The 20,895-nt window shown below is 37.3% G+C and overlaps 1 protein-coding gene across 1 annotated transcript; it reads left to right on the forward strand.

Annotated features, from left to right (window-relative positions):
- Nucleotides 1-21: 21 nt before the first annotated feature.
- On the forward strand, nucleotides 22-19,799 carry LOC100891335 (glyoxalase domain-containing protein 4). Its single transcript, XM_030992442.1, has 9 exons — nucleotides 22-258; nucleotides 10,441-10,490; nucleotides 12,812-12,932; nucleotides 15,090-15,234; nucleotides 15,952-16,002; nucleotides 16,602-16,768; nucleotides 17,721-17,834; nucleotides 18,394-18,480; nucleotides 19,550-19,799. The coding sequence occupies exons 1-9, from the start codon at nucleotides 169-171 to the stop codon at nucleotides 19,628-19,630; spliced, it is 906 nt and encodes a 301-aa protein (XP_030848302.1). The 5' UTR covers nucleotides 22-168; the 3' UTR covers nucleotides 19,631-19,799.
- The last annotated feature ends 1,096 nt before the right edge of the window (nucleotides 19,800-20,895 follow it).

A 20,895-nucleotide genomic window follows, 5' to 3' on the forward strand; every position in this document is an offset into this window, starting at 1 on the left:
AAAAATTAGACTGAGCATATTACATGCAGATCGCGAACGGGCTACAAAAGGGTGATTGTTCATTGGATTTCCGAAGTGTTGTATCGAGAAAATAGTCATCTTCCTTCTCCCTGGCCAAACGAAGCCAGTTTCTTTAGTCTGCCGGAAAATTTGAGACAGGATACCAAGATGAGCGGTCGAAGAGCTTTGCATTTCGTGTTCAAAGTGGCAGATCGTACGGCTACAGCCAAGTTCTACCGAGAAATCTTGGGAATGAAGGTAGGTCTATGAGTATGAATGATGACTTGCTAAAATTGTTGCATAACTTGTTAGCTGTGACTGTAACTCCAGGGAGCTCCGACGCCGAAGCCTTCGGCATGGGGTCGAAGCTCCCTGGACTTGAGTTACTGTGACTGATGTGTTGTGTTGTGTGTTGACTGTTGTTGACTCGATCATCTCATCGTGGGACTATAGTGTTGTGAATGATATTTTAGTTCCTACCTATACCTTTCTGTCTAAAATCCTTTAAACTTATTTTGATGCCATTGTGCATGTACCAAGTAACCAAGTTTATTAGAATAGGGTCTACTACTACTAGTCTACTAGACCGAAAGCTTCAGTCTCTATACCGTCGGTTGTTCCACTGAGACTACGTCTGGCTCCACTAGACCTCCGGTTATAGAGACTGAACGATCGCCTATGCCAGCCTATGTTGAAGATATCACGGCTAGATTTTAGCCGTTAGGCCCCTCCCACAAACATGAACAAACTTGCCACGGCCGTATCGTTATGCCCCCAAAATCCCCCAAAATGTCATTTTACCTCGTGCATATCCAATTTTACATTAGGCCTAGGCTATAATACATCGGTTCCACTTACTAACTTGATTGAAATAATCCGTTTTGTCCCTTTTAAGGAAATTATGGGTCAAAATCGACATCCATGTTGAAAATCTTGCAAGCCGTGTTAAACTCTCGCTGCCGTCTTCTTCTTCTTCTTCTTGATTTGTTTTTGTTTGGCAATCAGTCACAGTTGACTATTTTTGCCACACACTATTTTATGAATTATTTATATATATATACATATATGTACAATTTCATGTCATAAATGACTATTTTTAGGATTCTTTCTCTTTCCATCCTCTTTCCTTCCTCTTTTTTTCTTTTTAGACTCTATAACTTTTTTAGAGAGAAAATTCAATAAATTAATAATTTTGGAAAGAGACGACGGCCTAGCAAGTTGCGAATGAAAAACGCCTATTAACTAAACGTACGTACTTGTGTTTACGCGCACGTGCGCGTTCAAATATCACCTCACGTATGCACATGTGTACTTCGCACTTACCCCCACCCTTTTCAAAATGCCATCTTACCAGTCTTTGAGGTATATTTCGCAGACTTTCGGTTTTAACCTAGGTCACTCCGGCATAGGTGAGAGGGTGCCAGCTAGCATGTGATGTTGGAGGTGATCACCAAATTGTTAGAAAAAGTAAATGGTCAAATTAGTTACAAGTATTGTGGGCTTTATTGGTGCAAGAAAAAGGAAAAGAGAAGATAAGAAGAAAGAAAAAAACCTCAACAACAATTTAATTGTTTTGATACAGCCGCTTTGTTCTTAAAACGAAGCAAACTATTGCTTTTTGTTTAACTATTTCTGAAAGTTTAAGTAGTGTCATGATTTCCTGTGGATGTGATAAATCAGTTTCTACGAGCAACATAGCTCTTTCTATTATGTACTTTGGGCATTCAGTGAGAAAGTGGTTTACAGTTTCAGTACGTCCTATGCAGTTATTGCAATGGCCTGTCGAGTGTATATTCAATCTGAAGAGATCTAAGTTCAAACCTATCACTCCTATTCTTAATCTATGGAGAATACTTTCTTCAAATCTGTTCAACTTACATTCATATGGTTGATTTACTGTAGGCAGTATATGTCTAAGAGATCTATCAGAATTATTCCATCTGTCTTGCCAGAGTTTTATATACTTGCTGGTAATAATACTCTTTATTTCAGAAAAGGATAATTTATTACAAATTTCAATGTTATTTTGTAAAGCAGATTTTGCATAAAAATCTGCCATTTCATTTCCGTGTACACCACAATGGCTAGGAATCCATTCTAAGTGTATGTGTTTTCCTTGATACGATAATTTTGTACTTAATGTAATAATTTCAGTTACAAATGTAATATCTTTTTCATCCTTTATGGCGAGCAGGGCGCTTACGGAATCACAAAAAATAACAATGCCAACATACACATTAATGTTCTCTAGCCAATTAAGCGCAAGGACAATTGCAGCCAATTCGGCTCTGAAAGATGAGGTGTGATCCGCCAATCGTTTGGCTTGTTGAAAGGAGAATGCTGGTACATAAAAAGAAGCAGAACTTATTCCAAAACTTGGAACCTTTGACCCATCTGTATAGATGTGTAGTTGTATTGGCCATTTGGTACTGATCAATTCTAAACTGCGTTGACGTAAATAAGATGGGTTTTCATGTTTGTTCACTATTTCGCTTAATTCTATCGACACTTTTGGAGCATTAATTTTCCAAGGGGGGAAACTAGGTATAGTGTAAGGTTCGATAGTACAATGTTTCATTAGTTCTGTTCTGCATCCAAATGGCTTGTTATTCTTTTGGAGCTTCAAAAGTTCCATTTGCCAGCTGGGCTTAACGTTTAATATGACAGGGTGATCTCGATGCATTTCAATCTTTTGTCTGAATCTGTCCGCCAGCATCTGTCTTCTTAAGTCTAAGGGCATTTCACCTAGTTCAACTTGTAGTGAATCTAATGATGTAAGAGGAAGAGCTCCCGCACAAATTCTCAAGGCTTGATATTGAATGGAGTCAAGTGATTTCTTTATACTTTGAGCCGCACTGTCATAGGCTTCACAACCAAAATCTAATAACGATCTTATCAATGCTCTATATACCATTAGCAGGGATTTCGAGGAGCTTCCCCATGTAGTCCCAGTAAGGCACCTAAGAATGTTCAGTTTCTTTTTACATCTAAGGACTACGGCATCTACATGTATGTGCGTCTTCCATGAAAGTCTTTTGTCAAATATACATGTAAGTCCTAGGAAATGCTTCTTTGATTGGAATAAAAGTGCGTCGTTGTTTAATTTCAGTTCTGGGTATTTTGCTTTATTGTTTTTAGTAAATAACACTGGAAAGGATTTACTCTGTGAAAGGCGAAAGCCCCATTTAGTAAACCATTCACTCAATGTGTTCAGATAGCACTGTATTCTGTTTGAAATAATTTCTATGTTATTACCTGACATCCAGATGACACAGTCATCAGCATAAATAGATGTGGTGATTAATTCATCTGTTGGAATATCATTCATCATGATATTATACAATGTAGGACTTAAGACACTCCCCTGGGGGAGGCTGTTGTACATTTCATATAATTTTGATTCTTCTTTACCAATCTTTACTTGGAAAGTCCGCTCTTTCAGATAGTTATAGAGAAACTCGAGCATATTACCTGTAATACCATGTACTGATAGTTTGTAAATAAGGCCTTTGATACAAAGTCTATCATATGCCTTTTCAATATCGAGAAAGATTGCTAAAGTATATTCACCAACATTAATGCTTCTTTGGATGGCATTCTCTAAAAGTACAATGTTATCCGTGACCCCACGTTTACTACGAAAGCCAGTCATGAGGGGAGGAAGTATATTGTTCTTTTCTACATACCATTGGAGTCTATTCTTCACAATCCGTTCTAGTATCTTGGCAAAACATGAGGAAAGTGCTATGGGTCGGTACGACGATACCTTTCGGGGGTCTTTATTCTGTTTTAACACAGGTATTAGGATAGAGTGTTTCAGACTGGGAGGTATGCTACCCGTATCCCATATCAAGTTCATGACCTTTAGCATATATTGTTTTGCTTTCTGAGGAAGTTTTTGGTAAACCTGATAAGGGATCTTGTCTTTTCCAGGAGCTGATTGTTTACATGTGTTTAGAGTTTTTTGCAATTCAAAAAGAGTGAATGGTTCATTCAAGATATGCTCCATTCCCCGCTTCAGTGATTTCGTGACTTGTTGCTCAACATTTTTGTTTTCTTTTATTTCTGGACATTCTTTAACATTACTAATTGATTGGAAGAACTTAGAGAAAGCCTCAGTCTTTTCACTGTTACATGTGATTTCTTTTTCATTTTCTATCAGGACTGACATGTTTTTGTTTTTTTGACAGATACCCCCTTTAACCGTTTAATGGTAGACCATACCGCTGATTCTGGTACAAAGCGGTTGAGTCTTGAGCAAAATTCTTGCCAGTAATTTCGTTCTGCTTGGCGTAGAGTTTTTTTGTACCTCTGATTTTTTCTTCAAATATGTATTTAGATTTTCTATTGAAATGTGTCTTTTTAATCTATTATTAGCCCTGTTTCTTTCTTTGATACTTTGTGTACAGTCTTTTGTCCACCAAGGTACAGGGTCATGTTTTTTCTTTCCCCTCTGGGGCATTATTTCTTTAATAGTCTCTGACAAACTTTTCATAAAACATTTATACATTTTCGTAGGGTCGGAATAGTTGCCACTATGTTCAATTTTATGTTCACATTTTTCGGCAAAAGTGTTCCAATCAAAATTTTTAAAAGACCAAGTTGTTTCCTCATTTTATCTTCTCGCTGTTGCTGTTTACTTTCCCTGCTCGGTCCAATAATATCTGGGTGGAGATGGGAAAATGGTCACTACCAAGGGTGTGCCGCAAAACTTCCCACGAGCATAGGCAAGATAGTTTGGGGGAGGTGATGCTAAGATCCAAACATGACATTTTCCCAGTGCGTGGATCTATTCTGGTTCCTCTTCCGTCGTTTAAAATTATAAAGTTATTGTCATGTGTGAAATTTTCAATTGTGTGCCCATTTTGGTCTATCTTTGCACTACCCCACACAGGATTATGTGAGTTGAAATCCCCAACTATAAGGAATAGATTGTATTCTAGTTTGTTAATCATCCTGCTCAAAACAATCTCGTTTAATTTTTTGCAAGGGTTATAGAAATTGATTATGGAGATTTTTGATCCAGCAACATGAACTTTAATATGTTGTATTTCGAATTCTTCGTCATTGACAGGATACTCATAGTTGATGGAATCATGTACATAAATGGCACATCCTCCTTTAGATTGATTTTCCCTGTTTCTAATAAAACATGTATATTCAGGGATTTGCAATATTCTATCATCATTGAACCATGTTTCCTGAACACAAATTAAATGGTACTTTACATCTTTATATGAATCTAAGTATTTTATAAGTTCAGGACCGTGATTAAGAAGTCCCTGCGCGTTCCATTGTAATATGGTTAGCGCTGTCATCATCATTACTATGCTATACCAGTACATCTTTAGCGTCATGTTTTACTCTTTGTTTGAGCAGTCTCTCAACTGCCACTTTCACTAAGGATGAAATCTCCTTCTCGGATTTTCCATCCGTAAAGGTGAGAACAAATTGCGTAATGAAAGAGATTATTTGCTCATCACTCATTAATGTTACTAGGTTACCTCGAGGGAGGGCTTCTAGTTCTACTTCAGTTTTTCCATCCTCATCTATTAATTTACTGCTCTGTGCGTTTTTTTGCAGCGGGGTGTTCCAGGGCTGGGGATCAAGTTGCGGGGTGGCGTTTTCAGGGCGGATTGCTGTGGATGACCTCGCTGGTCGGGGAGGAAGAGGGAGGTTATCTGAGTTGACATCGAGGGAGGGATGTGATTCAGGGAGGTTGGCTTGTGGTTTCTGCTGTGCTTTTTCTTGCTCCGACTGTGTTTTTGCAGCTTGTGCGTATGAAAGATTGTTTTTGACTTTTACTATTTGTATCTTTTTGGCTTTCTTAGCTTCAAGACAGCCGTCAAAGGCTGCTGAATGGTTCCCACCACAATTTATACATATCGGTCTTTCTTTTCGGTTACATTCCTCAAATTTGTGGTCTTCCCCGCATCTGACGCATCTCATCTTTGCTCTGCATTGAGCTATGCCGTGGCCGTAGCGTTGGCATTGAAAGCACCTCAAAACGGGGGGAATGTATAGTTTAACCTCAAAATGTTGATAGCACATTGTTATGTTGCTGGGGAGGTTTGTACGGTTGAATGCTATAATAACACTCCTCATTGGGATAAAATTGGGTCTGCTTTCTTCAATTTCAATTGATTTTACATTTGATTTGGACCTTTTCATGATTCTTTTTACATCAATTACTCCTTGGTGTTTCAATTCATTGAGAATTTCGTCATCAGTCATTTCTGTAGGTACTCCATATATGACCCCTCTCACAACTTGCTGCTTTTCTGCAACTTTTACTGGGGTGGTTCCTATGTTACTAATTTGAGATAGTGCTTTTACTTGTTTCTGGTTTTTGCATTTGATAAGGAGACCTTGGGCTGTGGGTTTGATAAATTCCACAGGGTTCGGACAAGCTTCACAGATATTTCTAGCTATAGTAATGGGATTCACATTCTTTAGCGATTTTGATTTATCTATGGGGGTAATTAAAGGGATCGTTTAACAATGTTAAATCTGAGATACACGGCCCTACGTGTTATCAGTGTCTTTAATATGGTGTAATATTGAAGCCCTAAAAAAATTGCGCTTCAAAATGGTCAAGAAGTGCCTCAAAAAAGTAAAAATCTTTGAGTGACCGGCTTTACCATACTCGTTTTCCCCAATAGACTGTAGTGTTATGAAAACCGTCAGGCGAACGGTTTTCAAAATTTGTAATTCCAATCATAAATATCTTGATAATCAGACAGGCGATCGGCTTGTAAAAGTCATGGGGTTCCTGACTGACCTAAAGGTTTATAATTATCATTGCATCATGAGCTAAATCCAGAATTTTGTTTCAGAATCTGAGACAAAGTTACCGGATCCCTTTAAGACTTTGAGTTCCGATTGGCGGTTCTGGGTTGTATTTTGGTCTTCTGAGGAAGAAGATTCTGTTCTCATTGAAAGATTTTCAATTGCAATGCTTCCTTCGCGCCTGCGTTTATTTCTCGGTTTTTGCTCCCTACGAGAGTATTTTACAGTTCGAAATTCATCTTCTTCATTGGGTTGTAAAAGAGGTGGCTCTTCGCCCTGGCCGGTGTTTGTCACTCCGGCCATGACGTGGTTGGTTGCCTGAAAAGGGCGGGAAATTCAATTGTGTGCAGTCTACCGTGTAATTAAGGGTGCGGTATGTGTTAGTAGCCCACAAGACTTGCTTACCTTTTGACTCTGATCCTATAGGTATAGGCTTGTATGAATCCACTATAGTTTCAATCCAAAGTTCAACAGTATAAAGAAGCAAAACAGTCCCAAAATATCCGGTATTGAGGCAATTTTTAACAATATTGGCAAAATTCTACAAGAAATCTACAAGCTCCTAGAGAGCTTCTGAAAAGCACGTCCGCTCGTCCGCTCGGACTTCGATCGTTCATAATATATGATAACGCCATTACGAACGTGTAGATGGCGCACAGTTTTTCCTTCATAATCATTTTGCCTTCGGCGTAGACTACATGTAGAAGGAATGAGATTGACGGCAGCGAGAGTTTAACACGGCTTGCAAGATTTTCAACATGGATGTCGATTTTGACCCATAATTTCCTTAAAAGGGACCATTAAACGGATTATTTCAATCAAGTTAGTAAGTGGAACCGATGTATTATAGCCTAGGCCTAATGTAAAATTGGATATGCACGAGGTAAAATGACATTTTGGGGGATTTTGGGGGCATAACAATACGGCCGTGGCAAGTTTGTTCATGTTTGTGGGAGGGGCCTAACGGCTAAAATCTAGCCGTGATATCTTCAACATAGGCTGGCATAGGCGATCGTTCTGTCTCTATAACCGGAGGTCTAGTGGAGCCAGACGTAGTCTCAGTGGAACAACCGACGGTATAGAGACTGAAGCTTTCGGTCTACTAGTCTACTTGACGAAAAATCAGATAATAATTTGTATAAAACTCAACAGGTTTTCTGTCTAAAATGATTCTTGCTTATAAAATGTGGGTATGATATACAAATAATTAGTACACAGCAGTGAAGGCATTAGTAATTTTACTAATGCCCAAACAAATGATGTGTAGACCTATTATTTGTTTTATAAGATTAGAGGTCTAGACCCCTACAGTGTATGTTGTATTTGTTTTATAACTTGATTTTACTAATGACCGGTTATTAGAATTGGATAATGACCGGTCATTATCCGAATACGTTATAGGCTAAATAAATGCCTGGTCATGTCTACGCTTTCAACCAATCATTTGATTAGGATCCACGTCACCATCTTATAATACATAGTAGACCTATTGACTAATGTAATAGCCATGATTTGAGGCATGATTGGTAGAGTGTTTAAAAAACTACATGGGGTATGAACTACGTTGCGTGTTAACTACATGTAATTCCACATAATTCCTTTTTTTAATTAAACTACTAAAAAGCAGTATCCCTCCAGACAATAAAACACTTAATAAATGATCACATTCAGACAAATTGATTATGGTTAAAAACCGGTTCTATAATTTCACATAAGAAACAATGATTACAGAATTATCAAAAACCTCTTCTGTCTATCTGGTGACAGACAACTAAACTATCACTAGGCCCTTGGTAGTTACTATTAATAATCAAACATAGATAACTTCCAAAAGCACATTAATGTAAAGGAGACTCAACTTAGTCACTATGGTATTAATGATTATCGCTCAATACAAGTCTCAAACTATCAGGAGTCCTGTTCAGTACAACTTAAGTCAGTACTAAAACAGAGTCAGTTAAATATCATTCACTGGATGAATAATAACAGTCAAGAAAATACTATTCAAATCTAAGCTAGACAGCGTTTAGATTTACTTACATACATAGGCACGAAATATTGTGGTTTAAAACTCCACTTAACAAATCTCTACTCAGGGATTTGTGATTAATATCCCTGCTCTACTTGTGTATGTGTACGGAAAGCACAACACGAGAATACAACAATATATCGGTGGATCTAGACTATAGCAGATCTAGATCGTTAGACCAGGCCTAGACCTAGTACAATTATAAACATGTAAATATGTGTTACGATTTAAGCGTACGCACTCAAGAACAGGCACTCGGTCAGTCAAAATAAACATCACAATGATAAACAATGCAATGCATAAATCACAATATAATTAGCGTTACGTGAGTCATGGCAGTTGAATTCAATGTAGACCTTTTTCAAGTTCTAGATGTAGAAACTAGCTAGTCGAAAACGGTGGTCGATGAGCTAGTTCTCGATCGCGTAGAAAATGCAGACGATGATCGACGCTAGATGAATGCAGCGATGATGAAGATAACGATGATGAAGACGATGACTACGGTGATGAAGACAACGATGGTGCAGACGATGATGAAATAATGATGATGAAGAAGATGATGAAGACAACGATGATGAAGACAGCGATGATGAAGACAACGCTGGTGAAGGTGATGACGTTGGTGAAGACGGTCTCGTTGATGATGGTGATGAGACAGTCAATCAAATACAATAATGATGCAGTCGAGGTCAATAGATCAACTTGCGATGCAGGTCGAAGAATCAAAATGTCAAGACATTATATATCATATGAAGTCGATGATAAAAGGTTGTCAAAAAATAATGCAGGTGAGAAAAATGTTAGATCAAAAATGTTCTATTCTCACTGCACAGCGAATTAAAGTGTCGTCAATGCAGAACACAAGAGTCAAAATGTATCTTGCAAAAAGTACAAGTTGTAAATAGGTGAGCAAGTCCACCGGGGATGGTCCGGGGACGTATTCGTTCAATCCTCGTTGGATAACATTTTATCGGAACAACTATCACCACACAATAACAGCCTGTGTGTATACCGATATTAAAAAGCTCACTGATTCCCGCACAGGAAAATCAGAAGAGCGCCAATCACAACTACAGCGCGATTGGTTCAAAACACGCGCACATGTATGTTAATTAATCACGTGATCTAAAAAGTTATGAATAAATACGCGTACATCTATGTTAATTAATCATGTGATCAAAATACTTATGAATAAACATCGTTCAGTAATAAATCCAGTTAAAACCAGTTCCGAAGGTATGGCGTAATACCAAAATCCTCGAACTCTGAATGACTTCTCAGGCAGCCACTTTGGATTGAAAATACAATATGTATACCAGTGAATTATATATGAATGCACTGTAACATTAGTCGCTACAAGTGTATGGATCAGAATAATTGCAAATAATTGAATGTATGCTACATGTAATAGGCAACTCTGTAGTAACTTTACTTGATTGACAATGATTCACATTAAAGATAGAAGGGGAAAATGCCATCAGTCTGCATGTATATTAACTGATGAGTTTCTTTTTTGTGTAATGAAATGGGTATGAAATGAGTCAATGATCCGGCAACAAAGAATTATTTATTTATTTGTGAGATAAATGTATACACATCTCACTCTTTTCTTTCTCCAACAGTTCCTCAGACATGAAGAATTTGAAGAAGGCTGCGCAGCAACATGCAACGGGTAAGATCATGATGTTCATCTGTAGAAACAAAAATGAACTCACCAATCGTCCCCTAAAAAAACAAGAATTTGTTTGATTAACGTGTTAAAAACAATTTTGTGGATGAAATAATGATACTTTGGTGTTGTAAGTGAATTTAAAGAATATGTTTTTAAAGAATATTTATACATCTCACCTGTAACCACTGGTTAATAAAAGTGATAGGCACATTGCTTAAAACTGAGATGTGAGTTAATTGGTCTAGCAGTAACCGTACGTACAGTGGTACAGTCAGCTCGATCTCTGTCTTCGCCTATAAACTGATTGAATCAGACAGACCCTGTTCGAAACTAGTAATAGTTGTGTCCAGGGCTCAAATTAATTGTTTGTCCACAGGGGCTCTTCCCCCCAAAAAAGAGCCCCCATGAGCCTTCTCACAGGGGCTCTTTTAGTACTGACGAGGGCTCTTTTTTATACAAATATCCACTGAATTGGTACCTATGATACTCCTCAATTATTTGCTATTTCATCATTATCATTTCAATCAGCATTTTCCCTCTTACAAATTTACAAGCTACATAGCTGTTACTGGCCTGTGTATAATACGCATACAACACTGATCTTTATGATGTCTTTAACGTGACATATCTTCTTCTCCCCTTGCAAACGAGAAAGAAAACGAGGTCATCAAAAGGGATTAAGCGACAAATAATGATTGTGATTCAAATTGATGCGAACATTTGTTTGAATAAGCACTGCTATTCACCCAAATTTTCTTTATAAAACAACTTTTACAAATCTCAGCCATGCTTACTGAGTTGAGACGTTCCATTCAATGTAAAATACTCATTAAAGAATACACTTCTCCTAATCTGAAAGTGATCTTACAACACAGTGGCAGATTTGCATGGCTGAGATTTGTAAAAGTCGTTTTTACAAAGAAGATTCTGGTGAAAAGCATTCATTTTGCTTATTCAAAAAAAATCCTTGCATCAATTTGAATCACAATGATTATTTGTCACATGATCCTTTTATTAAATAACCTTGTTTTCTTTTTTGTTTGCAGGGGGAGAAGAAGCTATGTCACGTTAAGAAATCATAAAGATCAGTTGTATTATGCGTATATACTGTACATATGATACCAGAACAAATGTTGATTATCAGAATGTCATTTTGGAATACCTCTTTACCACATTGTCTTTAGCCCATATCAGTATTAGTATGATCCAATATAAAGCTATTATTCTTTATTTAATTCAGTATAATGCTTTTCCTCAAAAATAGTTTTGCTATTTTTTTAGGGTTGAGATGCTTAGAAATAGTTTCAAACATACATTACACGAACCCTGAACCATTGCAAAATGATGGTGGTTCTCTCTCTCTCTCTCTCTCTCTCTTTATTTTAATCATGCATTATCAACTACATATAAAGCAGCAACCAAAAACCTAGGGTTATCTGAGATAGGTGAAAATAAGATTTAAAAAGAAAGTCATGCTAAAACGGCGCTTCACTTCCCCCCCCCCCCCCTGAAAAAAATAAAATAGATTAGTAGTCCTCCTCTCCAGCATCTACCCCCCCCCCCCTCCCCCGCTTTAATATCACATTTTCACCTGGCAGCCCAAGGGGGCCGGGGGGTGGGAGGAGGGGGTTAAAACCCAACGAAAAACTTCTCCATGACCATGTTTCTGCCCTTGCGCGATCGCCTCCAGCTCCAGCAGACATGGCGCGGCAGCGTGCACACGTACCGCTACTAACGGCGCAGTAGGCCTATAACCACTGCTGACGGTGGCACTGCACTTCGAGCTGAATCGGTAATAACTAGGCCTACTCATAAAACGAGAAATCTTGCACGCTAATCTAAGTTCCATTTCATTGGTTTAAGGTTTGAAAATTGAAACTCAATATTGTGTTAAAGTTATAACAGAAAAGATAATCTTTATTTTATAATTCCACGGGTTCGATTTTTAATTTTGCAATCGCCCCCGTGAGCAACCTGAAGGGGGCGATTATGTAGCTCACGGGGGCGAATCGCCCACCGCCCCCGTGTATTTTGAGCGCTTGTTGTGTCTTTCGGATGGTGTCATTTAAGGTCGGTCCCGAGAGATGTATATCATCATATCAAATTGATAACAAATTATAATTTTTTTTTTTTGTGAACCTTATTGTTGAATATTGAACCCTCTAAAAACCATCTCACACCCTTCTCCCCCCCCCCCTTCTCTCTCTCTCTCTCCTCTCTCTCTTTCTCTCTCTCTCTCTCTTTCTCTCTCTCTCTTTCTCTCTCTCTCTCTCCTCTCTCTCTCTCTCTCTCTCACTCACTCACTCATTCTGTCTCGAAAGGCCCTACGATGGCAAATGGAGCAAGTCTATGGTTGGTTATGGTCCAGAAGACAACCATTTTGTGACTGAGCTCACATACAACTATGGGGTGAAGAGCTATGATCTGGGAAATGACTTCTTGGTGAGTGCATATATATTTTGGTTGATTTCTCTCTTTCTATTGTCACATCTCCTCTATTGCAACTTTATTTTTGAATCTTCATTCTTGTTTGATTTTAATTCAGTTTGTTATAATTAACCTGTATTTTGTGCAGGGGGGGGGTAAGAGGATATGTTTTTATTTTTGGGGGTCCCGAAATTTGGAAATTTTACCGATCGACATTCCGTTACGTTGGGGGAGGGGGGGTAAGGTCATCTTTTTTAGGTCTTCCATTAGGATTTTTTTTTTAAATTAATTATTAAGAAAAAAATATTAAAAAATCAAAAATCAAAAGGGGGGGGGGGGTTTCCTGAAAAACATACATATAAAAAAAAATCAAAGGGTGGGGGGGGTTAACCCCCCCCCCCCCCCCCCCCCCCCTGCGTATGCCCCTGCCACCAAGTTTTTTTGCATTTGTTTTTATTTTCCTGGTTCAAACAACCAATCTACTGCTGGATAAACAATCCAGAATAAATTGTCGCAATTTTCTCTCAAAATACAATTTCCATACCAGCATGAAAGATTTGCTGTAAGTTTTTCCTTCAGGCATATTTTACCTTTATTTTTTGAAGTACTTAAAATTTGATCATGTGGTGATCCTTGTCTGATAAATTGTGTTTTTAAGGGACAATGTGGTTTTAGGATAAGTATGCCTGGCTAAGCTGGCTTTTAAATGTCTATAGATCTTGTGTGGAGATTTAAGGAGTTGAAAAACATGTACTATTATTTATGAAATTTGTTCTGAATATTGCCTTGTGCTATTGTTCATTATTTACACAATGAACAATAAACACAGCCTGCTATTCAAGGTTGTTTGTGCTACAAAGCCAGTGGAGAAATAAACACAAAAGACATTTAGTTGTAGAGAACTTGTATCCAGAACAACTAGCAGAGGTTATACAATAGGAGAAAGCAAAGCAAACAGTACATAGTACACTCACTACACTGCTACATCAAATAGGAAACATTGACAAAATACATTAGAAGAACACTGAATCAAAATTGAAATTATTCTGGCAAGATTTGACCTCTCAGTTTGCCAGATTTCTAGTATTCTGAGTAAAAATGTCATTAATCCAAGGAATATGAACCAAACCCCAAGATGTAAAACTTGTACTTGGAGGTTAAACTCTGGAAAATGCGTGTTCTATAAGATAAATTTGTCTTCAAAACGTTGAATTACTGTATACAAATATGCAAACTACTACTATGTAAAGATTTGTGTTTTTGTCGACCCTTTTTTGCAACCAAGTTTTGAAATGTACTATATCGTGAAGACATTTTTAGTTTTATCCTGATGGACCAATCAAGACCTGCAGGAATTCACAATGGTACAAAATACCTTTGATATTAATTCTAACCTGCAGAATTAGCCTTCCTTCCTATGAAATCTGAGAGGAGGGGGGTGTTTTACAAAGATCCTAAGCTGAACTTACCTCTAAGTTGGACTTTAAAATTACGGAAAGCCGTTAGCATCTATGAAAAGGTTTTGTAAAAGTTATTTTAAAAGGCATAAAATGTTGATACAAATCATTCATATTTTCTATTATCAAGGAGATTTCATGTTCTTGATGTGGAAATTATAAAAAGTCTAAATTATTTGAATTTTCACTTTTGAATATATTTTATTTTAAGGCTTCAAATGGCTCTCTTAAGTCCAACTCAGAGTTAAGTTCAACTTAGGATCTTTGTGAAACACCCCCTAGATTTCTTACTCCTTTTTTTATCTTCTTGTTTCTTTCGAGTATTCCTTATTCCTTCTTTCCTTTCTTTTTCATCCCAGGGTATCACAATCCAATGCAGCAATGCCGTTGCCAAGGCTAAGAAAGCTCAGTGGCCCTTGACCATTGAGTCTGAGGGTGTGTGGTCAGTGATTTCAGATGTCTTACTCCTCATTTGATCTTCTTGTTTCTATCGAGCACTCCTTATTCCTTCTTTCTTTCCTTCCTCTTTCATCCCAGGGTATCACAATCCAATGCAGCAATGCCGTTGCCAAGGCTAAGAAAGCTCAGTGGCCCTTGACCATTGAGTCTGAGGGTGTGTGGTCAGTGATTTCAGATGTCTTACTCCTCATTTGATCTTCTTGTTTCTATCGAGCACTCCTTATTCCTTCTTTCTTTCCTTCCTCTTTCATCCCAGGGTATCACAATCCAATGCAGCAATGCCGTTGCCAACGCTAAGAAAGCTCAGTGGCCTTTGACCATTGAGTCTGAGGGTGTTTGGTCAGTGCAGGCACCAGGAGGTTATAGGTTCTACTTGGTGGACAAACCAAGACCTGCAGGAGGTAATTATTCTTTTGATATTTACTTTTAGAGGAGAAGAGATACTTAGACTGATTAGTTTTTATTTGCAAAGCCTCCAACATACAACAATATACAAGAATAACAGAGCAAAATTAAGTCTGTTTGTACAGGATAACCAACAAAAGCTCAAGAGCTTATTTCCAGTGGGGTCCCCGACATACATGTACAAAATTGATAATTGATCAGTTAAAATAGTAATATTTCAAGACAGATAAGAAACTAAACTTATTAAAGATAATAATGATAATGATAATGATAACATTAAACTGATGATAGAAATTGGAGTTTCCTAATTATTTTGGGTAAAATAGGCTGTAAACTTTAACTTGTAGCTTTGATAGCGAAATGTATTGGGATGAAAAGATGCTTCCGAAACGCAAAACGCATAAAAAACTAAATAATGTTTATCGATTCAAAGTTCTTATTTGACAAACCAAGAAATTTGAGAGGTAATTATGTGTTAAATATTTACTATCAGAGGAAAAGAGATACTTTGGATATTCTTAATTATTTTGAGTAAAACAAGCTATAAACTTTAGCTTAGCAAAGTGTAATGGTATGTAAAGAGGCATCTACTGGAATGCAAAATATGTAAGACTTAATGATTCTTGTTAATTAGCCAGATTACAAATGACTTACACTTTTGATTACTTGTATCAAGTTTCATATTTCATTTCATTGGTTTCTTGGTCTCATAGATCCTGTTCAAAAAGTTGCCATTGGTGTGTCAAATCTACAGAAATCAGTGGGTAAGTAAACATTTCAACATAAAGCACTCATCATGACCTTATCTTTCCTAATGTCTTATAATGTGAGTTTTGCAATGGAAATTTTCAGGTTAAGAGGAATGACCTTGTGTAAAGAAATGATTTCTATCACATAGATTAAGAACTCAGAAGTGTTTCAAGATGATTGCATGCAGTACAAAGTCCAGTCACCTCTAGTATAGATCTGATGAAGGGGGGGGGGGGTTAAAGACACAAACAGAGGAAGAAGAGGTAGACATTGATAGAGAGAGATGTACAGATAGAGAGCCAGAGAGACAGACAGAGAAAGAAGAGACTGAGAAGACGGAAGGACAGAGTCAGACATACAGTTAAAAGAAAGATGGCAGAGAGAAATTAAGGAAAGTAAGATAAAGAGAAAGAATAATGGGAAAATAAATAGTGAAGAGTAAAATGAGCAAGGCTATCTATCCAAGTAATAATACAATGTATATATCACAAAAAGGAGATGTTTCACTTCTAACCCATCTATGCCCCCCCCCCCCAACCCTGAAATATGAGCTTGTTTACAACTCGCTTTTTACCCCATATCTATCAAAATCCACCCTATACTTTATATTTAGATTACTGGACCAGTAAATGTGGTATGACTCTGTATGAGCAAACTGAAAAGAGTGCCCTCCTGGGTTTCGGAGAGGGACAGTGTAGGTTGGAGCTTCTGGATCAGGGTGAACCTATTGAACACAAGACGGCATTTGGAAGGGTGGCATTCTCTTGCCCTCGAGAGCAGGTATGTGGAGATTAGTTTCAAGTGCATATTAAAGCCCATCTGCACTAGTTTGACCAGGAGGGTTTAGACCTCCCTGCAAGTTCACTGACAGGTGGTTATCTCATCAAATCAGCTCTCAATTATTATAAGAAAAGGGGGATCATGGGGGACTAACAGGCATCGATTAGGCATTGTTTGCTATATAGAGGGCCCAAGTAGCTATAAGTAGTGTAGTTGGGCTTTAAGTAATAGGCCTGAAAGTTTCAATGCACATAGTAATATGGGGAGGGGGGCAGGGGGAAAATTTAAGTGGTCACAAAAAAGGAAGATCTATTGACCTGTTTGGGGTCCAATTCCTTATGCAACATCATTAAGCTGGGATTGGGGTGGGGGTGGGGGGGGGGGGGGGGTCCAGGTCCAGTATATTGCTCTGTTGCACCATATACATGTACATTACCAAATGCAGGTATCTATTTCTATATTGGAATTTGGATAGTAAAACATAACATCCTCAATTTCTCATTCCAGTTTAGTTTACCACCCTTCTGTTACTTATACCATTATTTATATTTCTTTGTTGTTTTTTAGATAGAAGGGCTTTCCTTATTTGCCAACCTTGTTTACTCTTTCAAAGCATATATCAACCATGATCATCATAGACTGGCCTACTAAAGTTAATGCAATCTATATTGAGATAAATAGAGTTTTTGTATTCATTGTTGTAATATTTTTTTATTTTATTTATACCATAGCTACCAGGCATAGAAGCAGCTAGTAAGGATGCGGGTCAAACCATCGTCGGCTTAAGCTGTGCTTATGTCGACCCTTTTTTTGTTCTATGTATAATTTTATGTGACCATACATGTTTAAATTATTAACATATGCGTCATGTAATAAATGGAAAATTAATGAACATCAATGTGATCACACCTCCAATGTTGTTGTTAAATTTCTTTGTTTTGTTTTATTTTAGTTACCAGGAATAGAAGCAGCTAGTAAGGATGCGGGTGAAACCATCATCACACCTCTGATCAGTCTGGATACACCTGGCAAGGCTACGGTTGAAGTAGTCATTCTTGGCGATCCTGTAAGTTTGATCTCACATAGCTAGTATGAAGGTAGCGTAGCGAAATGTACTGATATATATATATATAGAGAGAGAAAATGCACCCGGAGGTTTCCACACTCTCTTTAAAAAGGGTGTCTGGTTTGAAATTTTTATGGGGCACTTGTTCATATGATTACTTTAGGGGTCTGGAGTTCAACCAGGGGAATGGGGGAGGGGAGCTGGGGGAATGTGCACGACCATAGGTCCACACTAGTGTTAAGCTATGCCTAAGGGCCTAACTGTTGTTAATGTCGGTGTCTTACCTGAATGACATTGTTTTGCCTAATCAAGGTACCATAGTAGGGGTGTATATTATACAATGTAGCTTAAACCACTGCTGAGTACAACTATGAAGAAATTTGTTTCCCGAAAACCATCTTTTCTGATGGACTTATTTATTGTCTATGAAGGCTCTGTATTTATATAAATATGTAAGCCCAAGTGAACCAAATGGAAAATGTGATATTTACTTTCCTCTGAAATGCTTGTACTAAGGTCATGTATCTTTCCTTTTTCTGTCTTTCTCATCGTCGTATAGGATGGTCATGAAATCTGTTTTGTTGGCGACGAAGCCTTCAGAGAATTATCTCAAGTTGACCCCAAGGCTGATGGCTTGTTAGATGAGGTAAGGATGCCTGAAAGACTAGTTAACAGCATAGACAGTGTCTCTATTGGAATGTGTCAGTGACCTAGCTAACTTCTGTAGAGGTGTCACTTTCAAGCAAGTTTAACCTTTGACTGGAGATGGAAAGGTCATAGGGTCAAATGCTGGGACCTGTTCACAAAGCCCTTTTTCAATGACAAATGACAAAAATCAGTGACAAATCTGTTGATAACCAATCAGAAGCTAGGATTTCAGTAGCTTATAACTAAAACTGTCATTTGTCACTGATGACAAGTTTTGTGAAACGCCCCCCTGGTGTGGCACTATTCATTGACAAGAAATGAATTCTACATTTGCCAATCTGTACCCATGTGTAGATGATGGGTACATAAGAAGATTTTCCTTGAATGCTTTGTGCACTGGAATCATTAGCCAAGCTAGAACCGAGGTAATATTTGGAGTGCTGTGGGCACACACTCAGTTCAAACTCATGAGAGAGAATAGTAAAATATGCTGTCAATTGCTTAGAAATGAAATTGGCATTATATAAATAACATAACATATAACAAAATTCAGTGAGCTAAGTAAGCCTCAAATAAGATGAGATCATCAAGGTTTCCTCCATCCCCTGAACAAAAAAAAATGTGTGTATAGCTAGAAGGTAAATAATAAACCTAAAAAGATTTTACCTGGCATTCAGGTCAGCGCCTAAGAAGTATGAAGAAATACAGGTCAACGTGAAAACCTGAGTATAGGGCACGCCTTATTCTATGCAAGGGCATACTTATGCATTATGTAGTCTACTCAACAAGACGTTTTATAGACGTTTTTCACTGGATGTGTATTTAAACTACATTACCTCTTTGTAGAAGAACTGCTTGCAGTATAGCAACATGGAACCCCTTATATCAAGAGCAAAACTGTTTTTATGATGGGTTCTCTTGAAGAAATAATTTGTTTTAGTGTGCATTTTCATTGTTGCCATGCTTTTAGTATCAAACAATGCATCAAAATGGCAACAAAATGGAAAAGCTCTAAACGATTTTGTTATTATTTTATGTCCATTCTTTCTTTTATTTCCACTTTTCAGGGTGTTGCTGCTGACAAGAGTGACGAGTGGTTTGCCAAGAAAAAAGCTAAGCAAGGTATCCAGTGGACACCTGGATCATAGAAGTGCTCTATCATCTTGTACGAATACCGTAGCTCTATATATCATTCAAAGTGGCAAGAGAATTGCAGAGAAACAACCCAGACTAGGTAAATAGCGGATGCCAGAATTATACTACTTATTGCCAATTCAATTAAATTGGCAACAAAATTTTGTTTTGAAAAAAAGAAAAGAATAATCTATACTGATCTTGAAAGGATTATGGAGTTAACTCAAGACCGGAAATGGGCAGTCCTTCTGCCAATCTGTGCCTATTGTTTTGTGCTAAAGTGCACATGTGGCAAATGAGGGACCGTGCAGAGAAACAAAGAAAGCAACTGAAGTATTAACAACTCTCACAGAAGCAGGTGTAGTACAGTAATCACATGTCTCGATTCAGAAGGACAAAAATGATGCCACAAATAATTGAAAAAATCAGATTAACTTTGAATTAGTATACTTTACAGAGTTTTCTTGTTGATATCAGGTTTCTTAAAAATAAATAGCCATTAGTTACAATAACAAACCAGGTTATATTGTGCGTGTCAAAATCGACTTCAGATATGATTGGATTTAATTTTAGTTGATGTGACATTCTGACTGACTCTTACATAGTATCTGGATTGTCAGGGGATTTTAACTGAATTGGAATACTTTATTTTATATGTTGTGCCTTAGAAAGTGTAAAATCATATTTCTGTTTATTTAATATTGTTCAATCAAGTCAAAATTGTAACTATTTTCTCTTTACTTTAATAAATCATGATAAAGATTCTAGCAGCATAAGATACAAGTTTGTGTTTTCCCATTGATACAGTATTCAGTAGTTTTGGCCCAAATGCTGCTTCTTTGACAGGGTAGGGGTAGAAAAAAGTAGGAATACTCTATTTTATATGTTGTGCCTTAGAAAGTGTAAAATCATATTTCTGTTTAATGTGCATGTATAATTTGCTTGAATTCTATTGAACAGTAAGGAAATACACATTTTATATTTCTTTTAATTTAAAAGATATTTAAATATAATTAATTATATTGACTCTTTTCAAACAGGATCAAAATCATGATTATTTAAATAAAATGTATTCAACAAACTTTGACTGTATATGGAAATCATTTATTATTAAAGAGGGAAGATTATATTTTGGCAAGGATTTACTTTTGATCACTGGTACTGTGATAAAAAGCATTGATAATTTCAGCATATACATGTACATCAAAAGATGGTACTATTTTTCTTCATGGAACAATGCTTAGATTTGATTGGTAATTACTATGTATCAATGATTTCA

This window comes from Strongylocentrotus purpuratus, unplaced genomic scaffold (assembly GCF_000002235.5).
Source record: "Strongylocentrotus purpuratus isolate Spur 01 unplaced genomic scaffold, Spur_5.0 spur5_scaffold_2, whole genome shotgun sequence".
NCBI classification, from domain to species: Eukaryota; Metazoa; Echinodermata; class Echinoidea; order Camarodonta; family Strongylocentrotidae; genus Strongylocentrotus; species Strongylocentrotus purpuratus.

What these genes read in the sequence shown, in the direction of transcription:
- LOC100891335 (XM_030992442.1), top strand. Translation starts at nt 169, where the DNA reads ATGAGCGGTCGAAGAGCTTTGCATTTCGTGTTCAAAGTGGCAGATCGT. An exon ending in TGCGCAGCAACATGCAACGG is followed by an intron (nt 10,491 to 12,811) that starts GTAAGATCATGA and finishes CTGTCTCGAAAG; the next exon opens with GCCCTACGATGGCAAATGGA. An exon ending in CTGATGGCTTGTTAGATGAG is followed by an intron (nt 18,481 to 19,549) that starts GTAAGGATGCCT and finishes TCCACTTTTCAG; the next exon opens with GGTGTTGCTGCTGACAAGAG.